Source organism: Misgurnus anguillicaudatus, chromosome 25 (assembly GCF_027580225.2).
Source record: "Misgurnus anguillicaudatus chromosome 25, ASM2758022v2, whole genome shotgun sequence".
Taxonomy (NCBI): domain Eukaryota; kingdom Metazoa; phylum Chordata; class Actinopteri; order Cypriniformes; family Cobitidae; genus Misgurnus; species Misgurnus anguillicaudatus.
The window spans coordinates 16,560,193-16,580,017 of NC_073361.2; the positions used below are offsets into that span (position 1 = coordinate 16,560,193).

The 19,825-nt window shown below is 39.9% G+C and overlaps 1 protein-coding gene across 1 annotated transcript; it reads left to right on the forward strand.

Moving 5' to 3' along the window:
* The first annotated feature begins 15,245 nt into the window (after window positions 1–15,245).
* On the forward strand, window positions 15,246–17,264 carry msc (musculin (activated B-cell factor-1)). The gene is made up of 2 exons (XM_055181354.2): window positions 15,246–16,236; window positions 16,752–17,264. Exons 1-2 carry the CDS (start codon window positions 15,847–15,849, stop codon window positions 16,833–16,835), a joined length of 474 nt encoding a protein of 157 aa, XP_055037329.1. The 5' UTR covers window positions 15,246–15,846; the 3' UTR covers window positions 16,836–17,264.
* Window positions 17,265–19,825: the final 2,561 nt, after the last annotated feature.

A 19,825-nucleotide genomic window follows, 5' to 3' on the forward strand; every position in this document is an offset into this window, starting at 1 on the left:
GACGCAGTAAGGCAGTGGCCAGTCCCTAACACCCTGAAAGAGCTGCGATCCTTTTTAGGATTCTGCAGCTATTATCGTCGGTTCATCGAGGGGTTCTCCAAGGTGGCGGGTCCGCTTCATGATGTGGTAAACATTTGTGTACGCCAGGGCAGTGTTGCTCAGGCCAATAAGTTGTTCAAGGACTCCTGGACGACGGAATGCCAACAAGCCTTTGACCATCTCAAGAAGAAACTTACCTGTGCTCCAACGCTGGGCTACGCAGATTTTACTCTACCTTTCATACTTGAGACGGATGCGAGTAACCTGGGGTTGGGCGCTGTGTTATACCAGCAGCAAGAGGGGAGAAAAGCTGTCATAGCTTATGCAAGCCGGAGGTTGAGGGGTGCAGAGCGAAATGACAGAAACTACAGCAGTATGAAGCTAGAGCTTCTGGCACTCAAATGGGCAGTGGTGGAGAAATTCAGGAGTTACCTGCTCGGATCCAAGTTTACCATACTGACCGATAATAACCCCCTCTGCCACCTCAACACGGCCAAATTAGGTGCCATTGAACAGAGATGGGCTGCACAGCTTGCTGTATTTGATTTTAAGGTGCAGTATCGTCCTGGGCGGTGTAACACAGCAGCCGATGCCCTCTCCCGACGACCAGGACTAGACGGGGAAGTGGAGACTGACGATTCGGAGTATGATGGCTGTGTAGCTCTTTGCAATGGGCTGCGGACAGGAGCAGTTGTGGGGCCTGACCTGGCAGAACTAGTGGTGGGGCCTAGCCAGGAAAGAACAGGGCAACTACATGCAGCCATAGAGGATGAAGGTTCTGGAGAGGAATACCCTCTAGAGAATACCCCAACGTTACCTGGATACACAAGGGATGAGCTTCGTCAGTTTCAAGAGGCAGATCCAACCATCAGCATGTTCAAGAGGTTTTGGGACATGAAGAGGAAGCCCGCAAAACCTGAGAGAATGGGCTTGTCCAGACCAGTTCGACTGTTGCTCAAGCAGTGGGACAAGGTCCAAGAAAAAGAAGGACTCCTGTACAGAATTGTTGATGAGGTGTCCAGTGGGGAATGCCATCAGCTGCTGCTCCCTGCATGCCTAGTTGAGCTGGTGCTGCGCAGTGTCCATGACGAAATGGGACACCAGGGAGTAGAGAGAACACTAAGTCTTCTCAGACAACGCTGCTATTGGGTGGGAATGTATGATGCTGTAGATAAATGGGTGAAGCAGTGCCAGAGGTGTGTGTTATCTAAAATGCCACAGCCCAAAATTCAGGCCCCTTGGACCCCCTTCTTAGCTTCTCATCCATTAGAAGTCGTTGCAATGGATTTTACCACATTGGAGCCTGCATCTGACGGCCGGGAGAATGTCCTAGTGTTGACCGATGTATTTACGAAGTTCAGCCAGGCATTTCCCACCCGCGATCAGAAGGCGGACACTACCGCTAAGGTCCTTCTGAGGGAATGGTTCCTAAAGTATGGCGTGCCACAGCGCCTCCATTCAGACCAGGGGCGCAATTTCGAGAGTGCAGTTATTGCAGAGCTCTGTAAATTATATGGGGTAAGAAAGTCCCGCACTACGCCTCATCACCCTCAGGGGAATGCACAGTGCGAGAGGTTTAACCGAACGCTGCACGACCTCTTGCGTTCATTACCGCCTGACAAGAAACGAAAGTGGCCGGAATACTTACCAGAACTGGTCTACGCCTATAATGTGACCCCCCACTCCTCTACAGGCCACTCTCCTTATTACATGCTGTTTGGGAGGCAGCCACACTTACCAGTGGACGCATTGTTAGGTCAGGAGCCAGTGAGAGAAAAGGAGCCTACCTGGTTGACCGTTCACAGAGACCGTCTCCAGGATGCGCACTCTAGAGCACGAGACTATGCGGAAAGGAAGGCAGCAGAACGGGTTGCAAGGCATGACAAAGGGGTATTTTGTCCAGAGGTATCAGTTGGTCAGCACGTGTACTTACGACATCGTCCTCCAGGACGGAACAAGATCCAGGATGCCTGGGCACCCGAACCCTATCAGGTGGTGGAAGTGCAGGGTACAACCTACACGGTGGAGCCTGTGGGAGGAGGTCCTGCGAAGAGGGTGCATAGGTCTAATATCAGGCCCTGTCCGAGGGCAGTTCCAGTCCCAAAACCAAGAAGCAGAGTTACACCAACAGAAGTACCTACCTCTGAGATGGAAAGAGAAGTGCCTTCGCTGGATGTAGAATGTGTGCTTGTGGAGGAGACTATACAGCCTGCAAGGAACCCGATTGATCTAGTTATGGAGGAATCACAAGAACCAAATGTGGAACCAGAGAATGAGGCTGCAGCTGTAATGGAAGAAGCACAAGAAAGTTATGATGATGATATACAATTGGACAATGAGGCAAATAATGTCAGAGAATTTTCCCATCATGAAACAGAAAGAGCTGGTTTACCTTTAAATGTGTTGGTAACTAGGCCAGTTCCAGTGCCCAGAAAGCAAAGAGCTGCACACAGTCAGGAGGATGCACCAAGTCCTTTGCCACGTAGAAGCCAACGGTCTACTGCTGGTTTTCATAGTAATCCGAACAGGTTGCCAAAGCCCACTTGTAGAGCTTTGTCTGTCAGTCCTGATGTTCTTTCCCAGGTTTTAGCTGGTATTGTTCTGTATACCTCTGGGAAACTCCAGGAATAGAGATACGTTTTAGCAGTCACCGCGGACGATGACTGTAAGCAGGGGAGAGTATATCCGGGTAAAATAATTTAATTGCACTTAAATAAAACAAAGCATGTGATAAACCATTAATTTAATGCACTTAAAACAGTGTTTATGCTTGTGTAAGTAAATGATGAGCAGTAATGTGTTTTAATAAAAAAAGTGTTGTGGCCCCTTTAAGAGTGCACGAGTATACGATGAGCACGTGAGCGCAGAGCGCAAGAGACTAGGAAGTAAACAGAGCTCCATGCGGTGAGAAAGCGTTGATAAAGTTTATAAACTGAGGACAAAACATAAAATATCAACTTGTGAGTGTGTAATGATTGCATCTTTTAAAGATTGGTCAGTGGATGGCTTCGTGTTGTTGGTTTGTGCTGTGTTTTGATCTCCTCGAGCGAGCGGTTTTCGTCACGTTGTTTGTGCTGGTTGGAGATTTCTCATATTGAGCGTAAGTGCTGTATTATGATACTGAGTGATAAATTATGACTGTAATGCAGCTAATGTTTAATAAAGTGTTGTACTAAGGGTTTGGAAACTCTCTCTCTTTGTTGTATTAGAGGGGAGAGGTTAAATGTGAGTTCACACGCAAAGCTGTATGTCACGTGAGCTAAAGGAGACTGTTGCAAAGTAAGTTTTGTTTATTATTTTCTTTGCTGATGTGTCTTTGATTTCTTAAAATGTAATGGATGCGTGTTGAATGTGTTTATACTTGCTATTCATGTGATAATTGTGTTTTTGTTATGATTGGGGTTAAAATACTAAATGCTGGTTGTGTTACTATGTAATGTGAGTGATAAGTGAATTCTAATTGGCCCTATATGTATCTTTTTGTGTTTTTATTATCTTTCAGAGCACAATTGGGCCACTACCGTTGTTTGCTTAGGTGAAAAATAGTGTTTTCTTGTGTAACTAAGGGGCTTGTGTGCATTACAGAGTATTACAGCCAAAGAAACAATTTCATTTTTTTCTTTTCTTTTATTTCTATGTTATGCCAATTGAAGTAACTTGTGTTATTTCAGTGTTATGGTTTATTTTTGTCCACTTTAAAAATTGTCAAAACCAATACTAAAAGAAAGCAAGAAAATATTTAATGCTGCACTCCTTTTGAGTGTGGTCAGGAATAAAAGAACCCCAGTTTAATGTTAAGCCACTGTTTTGGTTTCCTTTATTTTAAACAAAGGTACTCTTAACCCGGCTACATTTATATAAACTCTTAATTCATACATAAATGCGATGTTCTTTATAAATGACGGCGATTATCTTGCATATAGTTCCCTGTATTCACATGCGGTGTTCGCGTATTTACCTTTCTTTTACTGTGTCTATGATATTTACATTACAATCCAGGATGCAATAGCAGTCAAACTTGCTCAAACTCACACAGTGTAAAACCAAACCCTATTCATTCACCAATCAGATCCGAGCGTTTCTCTCTTCTCTCTTCCTCATTTGCTGCGTTCTGCTGTCACTCGCGTTACGTATTACAAAGCGGCAGCCTTTAGGTCTGCTTGGACCACATCGGTTTACTTGGTTTATTAAGGTAAACTGAGCATTACATTCGCAAGTCATAAGCATACACTCTAAAAAACGATTCGTTGGCTGAACAACCATAACTTATGAAAGTAATTGGATTAAACACAAAAAACTTAGTATTTATAACTTTTCAACCTCTACTTAAATTTTTGTGTTACACATACTAAATATGTTAAGTTACCAGGTGAACTTAAATGTATCCAAAAATACAATGAAAAAACATAAGTAATGCTAGCTACTATAAAAATTGCATCAAAATTAAGTAAATCTAGCATAACATTTTAAGTAACTATAGAGCCACGTGATTTCCCATGATGCCTTTCCAGCCAAAAATTATGACATCTGTCATAGCCATTTTGTAAAGCACATGCCCTGTAAAAAATCCAACTTCAAAATGTTCTTTTAACAAAAAACAAAGTTTTTCTTGTTGAAGGGCATCAGTTCATTAATTTGTGTTCACTGAATGAAATAAGCATAATCATCCTGCTAACAAATATCATTTGTTGACTGGAGTTTTAAGTTTTTGTCCAATTTGTTTACCCAACTTGCCAAATTGAGTAATCTGAACAAGCAATTAAAAAAAAACAATGGTCTGAATAGTTCCCAGCATGCATTGCGACACGTTCACTTCTTTGGTTAATATTTACTAAAAAAGATGACTGTTTTAATGATTGCTGGGTTTATTTATGTGGATATGTTGTTAATGTTAGTTATATGTTGTATTTAGAGTTATTTTGAAAAAAATATGTTTGTTCATTGTTACCATGATTGAGAAGTGTGTGCTCAGTGTAGAGGGCAACACAGTGGGTTAGTGCGCATAATTTTTTCCTCACAGCAAAAAGGTCTCTGATTCAAGCAAGAGCTAAGTCAGACAAAGTGTCACGGTTGGTCTAAACCGGATAATGAAAAATAACAGAAGATGAACCCAAACGCAAGATGTAAGAAAATATAACAAAGATTTATTTACAAAAACTGAAACACCCACGAGGGGGTAAAACGGAAAGGAACAAAACAATGTGATGAAACACAAATAACTGGAACAGATAAACGGGAACCATAAAACTTGGATTTCACAAACATCAAACAACGCACGCACACCACACAGAGAACACAAGGGCATTATAAAGACACCACATCAATGGGGAACAGGTGAACATAATTAATCACTTAAGACATGATTACATAAGGGAGTAGGGTAAAAGTGACAAGACACTGGGAATACGTGTTACACAGATATGATGTGAATACACACGTATTCCCACATAAAACAATGCTGCCCTGGTCCTGCCCTCTGGATAATAACCAAGGTCAGGCAAGACCATGACAGTAACAAAACACTGGGAACACGTGTCACACAGATATGATGTGAACACACGTGCTCCCACGTACACACACTGCTGCCCTGACCTTGCCCACAGAACATAGACCTGATCTACACTAAGGTCTGGCAAGATCACGACAGCAACAAGACACCGGGAACATGTGGCATCCACACACAGAATGTGATCCCACATGTCCCCACACAGAACATGATACTGCCACGGTCCTGTCAGATGCACTCAGACCTACATCTAGCACGGATGTCTGACAGGACCATGACAGTACCCCCCACTTAAAAGACGGATACAAGACGTCACAAACAAAAACAAACAAAAACATTAAACACGAGGAACGAAAGACTGCACAACAGAAGACAACCACGACAACAATACCACAAACAACAAGGGTAAACAAACATAGGTAACAAACGGATTGGGGTGATGTAACAAAAACAATATATGATGAAGGGGAGGTGGGGCAAAAACAGGGGGAACAAAATGTCCAAAGTTATGAAACTTAAAGTCCCGCGGCTGAAAAGCCGCCTGGTGACGTGTCCCCGGCTGCGCCGGCGGGTGACGTGTCTCCGGCTGCGCCGGCGAGTGACGTGTCTCCGGCTGCGGGTGACGTGTCCCCGGCTGCGCCGGCGCGTGACGAGTCTCCGGCTGCGCCGGCGCGTGACGTGTCTCCGGCTGCGCCGGCTGGTGACGTGTCTCCGGCTGCGCCGGCGGATGACGTGTCTCCGGCTGCGCCGGCGGATGACGTGTCTCCGGCTGCACCGGCGGATGACGTGTCTCCGGCTGCACCGGCGGATGACGTGTCTCCGGCTGCACCGGCGGATGACGTGTCTCCGGCTGCACCGGCGGATGACGTGTCTCCGGCTGCACCGGCGGATGACGTGTCTCCGGCTGCACCGGCGGATGACGGGTCTCCGGCTGCACCGGCGGATGACGGGTCTCCGGCTGCACCGGCGGATGACGGGTCTCCGGCTGCACCGGCGGATGACGGGTCTCCGGCTGCGCCGGTTCCGAGGCCCTCTTCGTCCTTCTCCTCCTCCCCCTCGACGCAGGGAGAGCAGGTCCGAGACTGGCCCCGGGAGTAGTCTCTAGCACCGGGGGGACGGGATTCGACATCCCCATCCGGATGGACCCGGTCATTATGACCCTCTCGTTGGACTGAGTCTGGCGGGATCCAACCGATCCGATCGGTCGCCGCCTGGCATTACCTTCGGGCCCGCATACGAGTGGGTCATAACACTCGTACCCCGACTCATATGCGGGGCGGGATCTCCTTCCCCGTATCGCCAGGCGGCTGCCAGCAAACATCTCGCTGGGTTCTGTATGGTGCGTGCGTTATGTCACGGTTGGTCTAAACCGGATAATGAAAAGTAACAGAAGATGAACCCAAACGCAAGATGTAAGAAAATATAACAAAGATTTATTTACAAAAACTGAAACACCCACGAGGGGGTAAAACGGAAAGGAACAAAACAATGTGATGAAACACAAATAACTGGAACAGATAACCGGGAACCATAAAACTTGGATTTCACAAACATCAAACAACGCACGCACACCACACAGAGAACACAAGGGCATTATAAAGACACCACATCAATGGGGAACAGGTGAACATAATTAATCACTTAAGACATGATTACATAAGGGAGTAGGGTAAAAGTGACAAGACACTGGGAATACGTGTTACACAGATATGATGTGAATACACACGTATTCCCACATAAAACAATGCTGCCCTGGTCCTGCCCTCTGGATAATAACCAAGGTCAGGCAAGACCATGACAGTAACAAAACACTGGGAACACGTGTCACACAGATATGATGTGAACACACGTGTTCCCACGTACACACACTGCTGCCCTGACCTTGCCCACAGAACATAGACCTGATCTACACTAAGGTCTGGCAAGATCACGACAGCAACAAGACACCGGGAACATGTGGCAGCCACACACAGAATGTGATCCCACATGTTCCCACACAGAACATGATACTGCCACGGTCCTGTCAGATGCACTCAGACCGACATCTAGCACGGATGTCTGACAGGACCATGACACAAAGACTTTGTTCAGGAGACCTTTCTGTGTACACTCTCGCAGTCCAAAACATGCAGATTAGCTTAATTGGGTATACTAAATTGCTCCAACTTCACTCTAAAATATGTGTTGGATTTACTCAAAATATATATGCACCATTTTTGCAGCACACTTTTTAAGTAATCCCAACTTGGAATAATTTTACTTAAAATAAACAAGAAAATATGTGTCATATGAACTTAAATATTTGAGTTCATCATCATTCTTTACTTAAAAAATGTAAGTAAATATAACACAGGTTTTCTTGTTAATTTTAAGTAAAACTATCAAAGTTGGGAATACTTAAAAAGTGTGATGCAAAAATGGTGCATATATATTTTAAGTAAATCCAACACATCATTTTTTGGGGTGTACTGCAACAATTTACGATTAACTAAGTATAATAGTCAACTTTGTAATTGTTAATATTGTGAAATAAGACAGTCTTGATGACGTACACAGCTTAGAAATATGACATCTGGAGGCTGCAACCTTCAGATTGAGACATGGCTTCTGCCACGACGAGTTGCTCATCAGAAAGTTGTAACATGACTGCGTTTCTCCCTGTTGTCTCAAAATGTTGACCGTTTAGCGTTTTAAATGTTTAGTTTAGTTTTAAGGTTTAGTTTAGTTTTAAGGTTGGCCAGTTCCTTTCCTTTGCGACAGTGCTGTGGCGCTTGTGGCCTCTAGGGGCGCTAGAAGTGAAAAATACATGTCTAGCACCCCCTAGTGGCCAAAAAGTTTCATGGTGTGCCTTTAAAGGACCATACTGCAAAGGAAAAGTACAACAGCATGGATCTATAAAAGTTACGGGTGCTTTATCAAACCATACAGCCTGACAGAGAATATTTAGGAACCTTGAAGATACCATATTTCAAAGCTTTTTCTTCAATGATTCTTGGAGAAACCGGCATTAAACTGTGCCACGTTGACAAAGCAGTCGCTTGTGAAATGTTTAGGACAGACGGCTAAGGTAGAACTTTTTGTTGTGGAATAAATTAACATTAACTATTGTTATACTACAGGTCTGTTGAACGCTTGAATCTGATTGGCTGATGAACGTTCTGAGGTGTGCACATCGTATCGTATGAAACGCACAGCGAACATAGTTCCAGGCAGATCTCTTGACCACATTACAGTTCTATATTACTTCGCATAGTTAACTGTAATAAAGGACTAACAAAAACAACATGACAGACAATTTTGTGAGGCAATAACAGCGCTGTTTAGAGACACACAGAGGTAGCCTCGTTCACACAATCTCTCTTGTTCGCCCTCTATCTCTCGCTCGCTCTCCCTCTCTCTCTTTCTCTTTCTTTCTTTCTCTCTCTGTCTCTGTCGCTCTCGCTCTCTTTCTAATAACGTCATTAATAACTGCATTAGAATGCTATCAACGGCAAAAATTAAAGCATCCATTGCCAGCTTTAAAATTAGGTTTTGGAACAAGCTAAATTTATTTACAAGCATTATTTTTCTAATAATTTAACGGCCCGGGTTTGTTTGGCAAAAAGGAGGTGGGGAGGTGGATGGTGACAGTGCTCGGGGTGGTGACTGAAGGCAGTGACTGTGTGTTCCTGACGTCATGTTTTTACAGAAGTTACATCGGCTCATAAAAAAATCACAGCTTCTTCAAGCAGGCTGTGTGAATTGGACTGTTTTGAAACCTATATGGTACTTACATAGTCCCTAGACCTCAGTTATCATGAAAAAGACATGAAATTTTAGATTTGATAATATGGGACTTTACATTTTTAAACCATAGTGCGTTTAGCATGGTCAGCAGGTTAGTAAATAATTATGTCTCATTTGATCTCTCAGTTTCTTTCAATGAATGTGCAAAAGCGTCATGACATTTGCACTGTTTGAGATACAGTATGTAGCTGTACATTTATTACCAACATGTACCTCTAACTTAGTAATATGAACTCTTTGGGGTGGTTTCCCGTACAGGGTTTAAATTAGGGTTTAGATTAATCCAGGATTAGTTATATTTGGACATTTAAGTTGTTTTTACAAACAAATCTTGCAAAAACGGTGCCCTCATTTATAAAATGCTGCGTAGAAAACATCTTACATTTGATCTCACGATCATTTATCAAAAATGCGTTGGTGAAATTCATAAACCGAACGTACGCGCAGAGAATGCTGAGCAGTTTCAGATCTCTGCCTTTAAACAGAGAATAATTAATGTCATTGTTTAAACCCTTTTTGAGCAGCAAGAATGCTTATATTTCAAAAACAACCTGATCTCACGAATTTCCGTGGCATAGTCATGGAATTTTGCGCTCATTTTTCCGTGGCCTTGCTACGGACTGTCTTTTTCCGTGGCATTCTCACGGATTGGTTACTCAACTGTTTTGTCATATTTTCTTACCATTTTCGCTTCGGTTTAGGTAGCAGGGCCACGGAAAAATGCGGAGATCCGTGAGAATACCACGGAAAAATTAGCACAAAATTCCGTGACTATGCCACGGAACTTTGTGAGATCATGTTGTTCAAAAACCAGACAAGCAAAAGTGTGTACGTCTGCTCAGACCCTGACGTGGCGCTAAGCACTTTTCCACGCCAATGGACTTTGCAATGGATTTTTGCGTACGTAAACTTTACCATCAAATTTGTGCATTCACACGCTTCATAAATAAGGCCCCTGGTGTGCATCTGGAGACAAAATAATCTGATAATAAATTCACTTTATGTATTTATACAGTAGTACATAAATATTGTTTTGATATATGTAAGTGAATTTAATAACGCACAACATACACTAGGACAATGTACTTTTATATAATCAATTTAAATAGTACAAATTAATAGTTTTCACATTATAGCTGTAAAGACTTTACGTTTAATTTTAAGTTTATAAACTCGGACTAAAAATAACAAACTTCTGGATTTTGTAGTGGTCATTACACTGTAAAAAAAAGTTAAAACAACTTGGTTTTGAAAGTCAATTCAACCTACTATTTTAAGTGTTGACTTGTGAATGTGATCGTTTAATTAGGCATACGGAAATAATAATTTCTTTTCATGACATTCACCCCATCACTGTTCTCAAACTCATGCTGCAAATGAACAGATAAAAGGACAGTCCCCTCCTGAACCTCTCACATCAGTCAATTAAATCCTCTAGATTCAAGGCAACAGGGGCTTCACTAAAAAGGGGTGTATTGATTTTCCTAATGGCCGTTTTGATGCTGTTACATGCCATTTGTTTTACACTGCAGCTGTGAGAGCGTGGTGACCATGGGAACACATAAGGGCTGATGTCATAGTCCAGCACCTGTCCTGCTTACTCATTCACACAAATACAGCGAGAGAGAGAGAGAGACAGAGAGAGAGAGAGAGAGAGAGAGAGAGAGAGAGAGAGAGAGAGAGAGAGATACAGTAGTGCCCACACTATAACCCTTAACTCGCTTACCGACAGACAACTGCACATTTCTCATGTTGGCTCTGTCCTACAGCAATTTAGTGCCACCGCTGTTCCCATGTAATTAGTCATTACGTGGAAGAATGGATATGTTATGCTTATAGCTAGCTGACAGTATAGCACACATGAGCTGTTTTTATTCAAGTCAAGATTTTAGAAAAAGATTTGGAAAGTGTATATGTATATTTCATTATTTCATTTTTAATTACAAGAAGTAAAAAGGTCATTTAGTGCTATAATTTTTCAAGGTACATATATTGCTTGTAGCCCCTTTAAGCCTTAAATTGTATAAAAATGTAAAATATATTTAAATGGGACATTTTACAAGATTTTTTAAGATGTCAAATAAATCTTTGCTGCCCCCAGAGTACGTATGTGAAATTTTAGTTCAAAATACCCCATAGATAATGTATTATAACATGTTAAAATTGACACTTTGTAGATGTGTGCAAAATGTGTAGTTTTGGGTGTGTCCTTTAAAATGCAAATGAGCTGAAATCTGCACTAAATGGCTGTGCCGTGGTTGGATAGTGCAGATTAAGGGGCGTTATGATTCCCTTCTGACATCACAAGGGTAGCCAATTTTCAATTACCTATTTTTCACATGCTTGCAGAGAATGGTTTACCAAAACTAAGTTACTAGGTTAATCTGTTACACATTTTCTAAGTAGATGGAAGCACTGGGGACTCAAATGTAGCACTGAAACATGAAAAAAGTCAGATTTTCATAATATGTCCCCTTAAAACAAAATCTGGATAAATATCTTCTAAAATTGGTTAAGAAAAATTATGTGGGAAACTAATTTAATGTCATCAATTATCATTCATTTTACTGAAAGTGAGAATTTTAAAATAAACTCCAGCTAAATGTGACTCTAACTCCAGTATCCCCACCTGATTAGTTTGTTTTCACTTTTTTGTGAAGAATAACAAACATATAAAAAAATTATACATTTTAGTAGACTTGTTCAAAGTGACAGATGTGCATTGATGTTTTCACATTAACATTATCTGTATATAAATATTTAGACCTACTACTGTATGTGAAAGCAGATATGTGCCCTTGGACTAAGATACCTGTTCTATGAGGGAAAGAAATGTGAGATGTCCTTAGTTAGGCACACAGTCAGAGAACAGTTCAAAGCACATCCATAATATATACAGTACATCAGGAGGTTTAAAAAACAATTTTCATAGCTCTTATGGTTATGAGGGCAGCAGGTAAAACTAATGCTGTTATATCTTGAATTAAACAGCAATATTAATAATGACAGTTTTTATGTCTGACAAAAACAAAAGCTGTCAATGGAGTGGTATTCTTCTAAAAGGTACACATTTGTATCTAAAAAGTGCCTATTCGTACATTAACCATACATAGTAGGACCTTTTTAAAAGGCAGTGACAGCTTTTGCACCTTTAGTCTGACAGTGTTCAGCTTAGTGTATTAAAAATGCCAAATATTTCATTAATCAAATTCAAGTTACGTGTGGACTTTTACTTCACATTAAATGAAATCACTGGAAAGTATTAATCATTTAATTTCTACTGAACAAGGAACATTAACAGTTTATTGTCATCTGTTTCAAAGTTGGCAAACAGCCACTGCCAAAATGGGGCATGGAAGTCAGCTGTGCTTTTGGATAATTGTTGGCTGAGGATGACCATTGTAATATTAAATCTTAATTTTATGCTCATTAGATGGAAATGAAATCTCATAGATATCAAGTTTACAATGAATATGGTGAGATGCTGAGAAAAATTCAACTGCGGGAAATGGGAATATTAGATTGATCAATATTTACAGGTGCTGGTCATATAATTAGAATATCATCAAAAAGTTGATTTATTTCACTAATTCCATTCAAAAAGTGAAACTTGTATATTATATTCATTCATTACATACAGACTGATACATTTCAAATGTTTATTTCTTTTAATTTTTATGAATATAACTGACAACTAAGGAAAATCCCAAATTCAGTATCTCAGAAAATAAGAATACAAATACAAAACAAAGAAAGGATTTTTAGAAATCTGGGCCAACTGAAAAGTATGAGCATGTACAGCACTGAATACTTAGTTGGGGCTTCTTTTGCCTGAATTACTGCAGCAATGCGGCGTGGCATGAAGTCGATCAGTCTGTGGCACTGCTCAGGTGTTATGAGAGCCCAGGTTGCTCTGATAGTGGCCTTCACCTCTTCTGCATATCGCATCTTCCTCTTCACAATATCTCATAGATTTTCTATGTGGTTTAGGTCAGGCAAGTTTGCTGGCCAATTAAGAACAGGGATACCGGTCCTTAAACCATGTACTGGTAGCTCAGGTGCCAAGTCCTGTTGGAAAATTAAATCTGCATCTCCATGAAGTTGGTCAGCAGCAGGAAGCATGAAGTGCTTTAAAACGTCCTTGAGTACGGCTGTGTTGACCTTGGACCTCAGAAAACAAAGTGGACCAACACCAGCAGATGACATGGCACCCCAAACCATCAATTACTGTGGAAACCTTACACTGGACCTCAAGCAACATGGATTGTGTGCCTCTCCTCTCTTCCTCCAGACTTTGGGACCCTGCTTTCCAAAGGAAATGCAAAATTTACTTTCATCAGAGAACATAACTTTGGACCACTGAGCAGCAGTCTAGTCCTTTTTTAAGGGGAGACGCTTCTGACGTTGTCTGTTGTTCTTGCATATGTCTGTGCATAGTGGTTCTTGAAGCACTGACTCCAGCTGCAGTCCACTCTTTGTGAATCTCCCCCACATTTTTGAATTGGTTTTGTTTCACAGTCCTCTCCAGGGTGCAGTTATCTTATTTGCTTGTACACTTTTTTCTACCACATCTTTTCCTTCCCTTCGCCTCTCTATTAATGTGCTTTGACGCAGAGCTCTGTGAACAGCCAGCTTCTTTTGCAATGACCTTTTGTGTCTTGCCCTCTTTGTGCAAGGGTCAATGGTCATCTTTTAGACAACTGTCAACTTAACAGTCTTCCCCATGATTGTGTAGCCTATAGCACCAGGTTTCTTCAATATTGAACTTTTTTCACAATATTCCAATTTTCTGAGATACTAAATTTGGGATTTTCCTTATAGTTGTTAGTTATAATTATCAAAATTAAAAGAAATAAACATTTGAAATATGTTTCACTTTTTGAATGGAATTAGTGAAATAAATCAACTTTTTTAGGATATTCTAATTATATGACCACCTGTATGTATGGCCACATATTAGATGCCTATGTAGTTCTATGCATTTACAGCATGCACAGTGTGAACTTATAAAGATTACTAATTACTAATCTTTGATTAGGCTATGGCTATGCTAACAAACTATAATATATATATATTTATATAAATAAAAGTTAACATAAAATAAACATAAAAAATGCAAGAAAGGTGCCATTTTGAATGATATGTTTGATTGATTGTTTTATGTTTTCTTCTCCACCTATTTAACCCTTAATGGTGGACTGCAGGGTCAGGCAAGCAGACTATTAAAAAACACTTAAAACATATATATTTATGAGCTAAGCATCTGTTTTGTGCTAAAACAAGGCCAATCTAAGCAGTGCAAATTCAATCATCCAAAAACCATTGTTGTTCACATTGTCCAAACTGAAGAAATGAATGGTCCTTAAACCCATTAATGCATGATTTTATCAGCCATGTAATTAAAAAAACAAAACAGCCCTCACAGTTTTCTGCATTTTATCGCTTTCTTCCAAGAATTAATGGGCCTTATACATCAACTGACTTAAAAAGTTTCCCATAACAGCTGAACTGACATCAGCCGAGCATAATTAAATAAAATAATTTCACTTTCCAAGAATGCCCATTTTATAATATATCATGCACCTTGTATGTTTGTATATAATAAGGGAATTAAATGAGAACATAATGTGATCTTATTGAGGAATGTCAACATGTGTATATTCCCCCTCCACCAACAGGGTCTCAGTTATTGCCCCCCATCCCGCCGTTCTTGCAGATGTAATGTGAAGTACTGACAGCTGTGGCCAATGTGCATGAACCGTGTGTGAGAGAGTTCTAACCGAACAGAAACTTAATATCTCTGTGAAATGGCCAGTGGATTAAGAGCGTTTGATAGGCCTTTCAGACATTTCTATCTGGTTAATGCATGTGGGAGAAAAATCGTTGCATTGGGTGTTTAGTGATTGACGAATTAAGATCTAAAAGACTTTATATTTTATTATTTATGCATGCAAAGTTAAGCTTCTTTAATGACTCTCTATGCAACTTCACTATTAAAAGTTATTGATATTCAACTATATGTTTTGAAGTGGAAGTACGTGCACAAAGCATTCAGTCATATAAAACATATCTCATGCATTAGACTTAAAACGCTTGGCATCCCCTCTCTCTTAATTTTAAAGAGTGTCGGTTGCTTAAGTTCTGGTTACACTGGTGCACATCTATAAAGTTAATCGTGAGTTTATATACAATCAGTGCCAGTTTGATGAAGAAAAGGGGAGGAGATATTTCTGATCCAGAGTGACCCTGCCATGCCCAAAACTTAAATATGCTTGGTACACCAGAGGACAAGCTCTGAAATGCTCAGTGAGGAGGAGCAGAAGAACTTAACAGGAATTTGCACTCGGTGATACTGAATGACCTTGAACTTCTGGTACTGAAATAATGATGTGCCACTTTTCTCTGTGAGCTTCTTCTACAAGAGATTTGAAGTCAGGCTGCACCTGTTGGCAGGACGCTGAATTTTGTATGCTATTGCACAATTGGACGTACATTTTGAAACAGGTGCTGTCACGATGTCCACCGGTTCGGTGAGTGATCCTGAAGATCTCCAAGAGCTGTCAAACACTCGTTATTTAGAAAACTCAGAAGATGAATTCAGCATGGATGACAGTCTGAAAGGAAAAAGCAAAACAGTCTGTGACAAGAGCAACAAGCGACAAATGAAGACGGCAAAGGACAGCACAAAGTCTCAAAGAAACGCTGCGAATGCCAGAGAGAGGGCACGGATGAGAGTTTTGAGCAAAGCTTTTTCACGACTGAAGACCAGCCTGCCGTGGGTACCCGCAGACACAAAACTGTCAAAGCTGGACACGCTACGTCTGGCATCCAGCTATATATCTCACCTCAGACAGCTTTTACAAGAGGACAGATACGAGAACAACTTTGTGCATCCTGTAAACTTGGTATGAGTGAGTGTTGAGTTTATCTGAGGACTTACCTTTAAGGTCAAGTTTGTTGAGATTAAATGTTGGTTTTGCTATTTAGCATGGCATATATAAGACATAATCATTAACATAGTCATCTAACAGTATAGCTATAAAAATGACATCTCAAATGTGCCATTATATTATTTGAAGTACCATGTAAATACTGTAGTACACATAGATTCCCAGTGACCACACACACGTACTGATAAAATGCATTCTGGATAAAAGCATCTTTGAAATGCATAAATGTAAATGTAAAGTATCAAAGTATTGCTTTCTTATATAAACAATGTACTATGCACACCAGAGGATTATAATATAATGAATACTCAATACTGCATGTAAACATAAATGAATGACACTTACTGTAAATGACACATTCAATTAATATCATTAATTAGATATATTAGTCATGTATGTACAGTAAACGTGTTTTAATGTGTTTGATGGCATTTATGTGTGGAACATCCTTTTTATTCTTTTATTCACAGACATGGCCTTTCGGGGTCTCAGCTCGATCAGAGGACACCAAAGACATTTCAGCAGCGATCAGACTATGTGGAGCTACAGCATAAACATCTGGCACCTCTCTGTCTTTTATCCCCCACCCCTCTTTTTTACTGTCTCTGCCTATGCACTTACTTTGAACTTACATCAATGGACATTACACAGTTAAGACTGCATTTAGAGCGTACAACAGCAATGATTTTAAAGTCTTCAAAGCTTGCCTATGAATTGAGAATTGAAAAAACTGTGGAGAAAAAAAGTACATATATGTATCTTGTTGTTTTGATCATTATGCTTGTCATGTGATATGGTACAATGTTCATTCTATAGCAGTCAAAAGTAAATATGTGACTCTGGACCACGAAAGCAGTCATAAGTAGCACGGGTATATTTGTAACAATAGCCAACAATACATTGTATGTGTAAAAAAAAAGTATCTATTTTTATGCCCAAAATCATGATAAGTAAAGATTATGTTCCATGAAGATATTTTGTAAATTTCCTACTGTAAATATATAAAAATGTATTTATCATTAGTAATAAAAGGTGATTTTCTTAATATGTACTGTAGATTTTTTGCAACCTCCGATTTCATATTCTAAAAAGCCTCCATTGTCCGAATTCACGATTTTACATTTCCTTTGGTGTGTAAGTGTGTATTCGTTCATCTTAACGATATGCAAAAGGTACAAACCAAAGTAAACAATGACGTGACTTATCATCTCCAACGTAAATCTCTTTTCTTGGACTACAACAAACACACAGATTGTAGGCAACAGTTTACTTCCTGGGATTGGTGATGTAGACAAGGCCGACATTATCATAACTCCTCCCGCTTCGGACTCACAGCCTGTAAGTTAAAGCAACACTAAAGAGTTTTTTACATTTCCAAAAAAGTTTCAGTCGTTCATCCACTCGAAACAGGGTGAACGGCACTTTCACATTCGCTTTGCAGCCCTCTATCGGCCAAAACCGCACTAAAGAAGTTTCCAACCGTCGGGTCGCGCTCCTGTAGTTCGAGTGAAAACTACAAAAACTTGCTTTACGGCAGACCTACAATCCAATCAGAGCCAGCTTTGCTCCAGTAGACTAAATTATTTACGACACTGGTAATGGACAATTCCACTTCCAACCTGTAGGGGGAGCAAAGAGCTTTAACTCCTGTTAGCATTGCATTGTGCGCAAATCTTTCAAACATGGTAAGGAGCGTCACATTTCTGACGCAGAGGTATTCAGACCAATCACAACGTACAGATTAGCTGGCCAATCAGGGCCAATTAGAGCTTTTCTAACCGATGAGTTTTGTACAAAATCAATGCGTTTCAGGAAGAGAGGGAAATCTGGAGCTACAAAAATGTACAGTTTGTGGAAAAGAATGTGTTTTTTAATCATAAACCACATGGACACATTGTATTATACCAAATACACAAAATATCGTTGCTTTTAGCAAATAATTAGGTGCACTTTAAATAGTTTTATCTTAGACAAATATAAATTGTCCTATCCTAACAAACCATACATCAATTTGAAGCTTATTCATTTAGCTTACAGGTGATGTATACATCTCAATGTCGATAAATTTACCCTTTTGACTTGTTATGTGGTCCAGGGTCACATATGAGTAAAGAATTTTAATATTAATAATGGCAAACAAGTAAAAAAAGAAAAAAACATTGCATTACCATAAAGTCGTTATTGCTTTTGAAGCACTTATTGAAATAATTCTTATCATGCTCCAATACATATGGTATTTTGTAATACCCTTTTAAAAAGTACACCTTTGCCCTTAAAAAGCCCATATTAGTGCCTTAAAGTATACATTGGTGTCAAATGTATGTTTTAAAGGGTACTACATCGATAAAACGTAGAACCATTTTTTGACCTTTTTTTCTGACAGTGTCTCAAAAAATGTGTTTATTGTAAATTTATTTATGATTGTGATTTGTGATTTTTTTATTTTGCACAATAATCTAAATGATTCATTTAATGATTATGTCAACATGTTCTTAAACAGCATTTTTATTCAGCAATATTAAACAATCTCTTCCTGTCTCAGATGACCGTCCGGTGCTATACAGTGTTATTTGCTGCAATGTCAAAAATAATTTAAGGAGCTCAGATGCAAAAGCCGCTAAATGCCACCTTTGTCAAAAATGAGATAATGATATTATAGAATGCTTTTGGCATATATAAGTTCATCAAATACTTCAGATCCTTGTCTCAGGCCATTTAGAAGTACCGGTTTGATAGCAGAATCGATAAAGTGTTTTATTAAATGCTTATAAGAAAACATGTCGAACGCACTTAGAGGGTTTTTACATCTGAGCTCTTCAATTATAATAAAAGGTTCTTATAATAATCATTTCATTCTTTCTTTTAATAGTCTGGGCAACAGAAAGGATCTGTGGACGTTAAAGTTTTTTATGGAAACATAAAGCATGACGAAGAACATTTTATATTTAATAGTAAATCTTTAAGTCATTTGTAGCACAAAATATACTAATATAACAAGATCAAGTTTACAGCCTTGTACAGTTGTAAAAAGAACTACAGTGTTTTAAACAAACTATAATGCGTCATGATGCAGTTTTAAAGTAGACTGCAGGTCAATTTTCATCCATGCCTTACATCTTTCCAATCACCAAACCCATAGACGCAATCTCACCTGGCAGGCAACAAAACTTTTATATGACTGCATACATAATGCAGATAATCTACTCTAAAACACTGCATTTTTGTACCTTATTCCAAGAGATACTAAACCAAAACTGTAAGACCTTATGCCCAAGATAAAGAGCATGTGCACGTTGCTAATGAGAATGTGTGTAGTCCTGAAGAGGAAACCCAGTTTTCATCACGACTGCAGAGGATTGCAGCTGTCGAGCTGTTAGTTTCCCAAGCAAACTAAACTAGTCCCTTGAGAAAGTCTCACAGGAGATGAAGCACTTTGTCAGGCAAGGACACAAAATGGCTCTCACGTTCCAAACCAGTAGATCGCAAACTTTTTTTGATTTCAAGGCCCCCCATCATCTACAACAACATCTGAATTCTTCCCAAT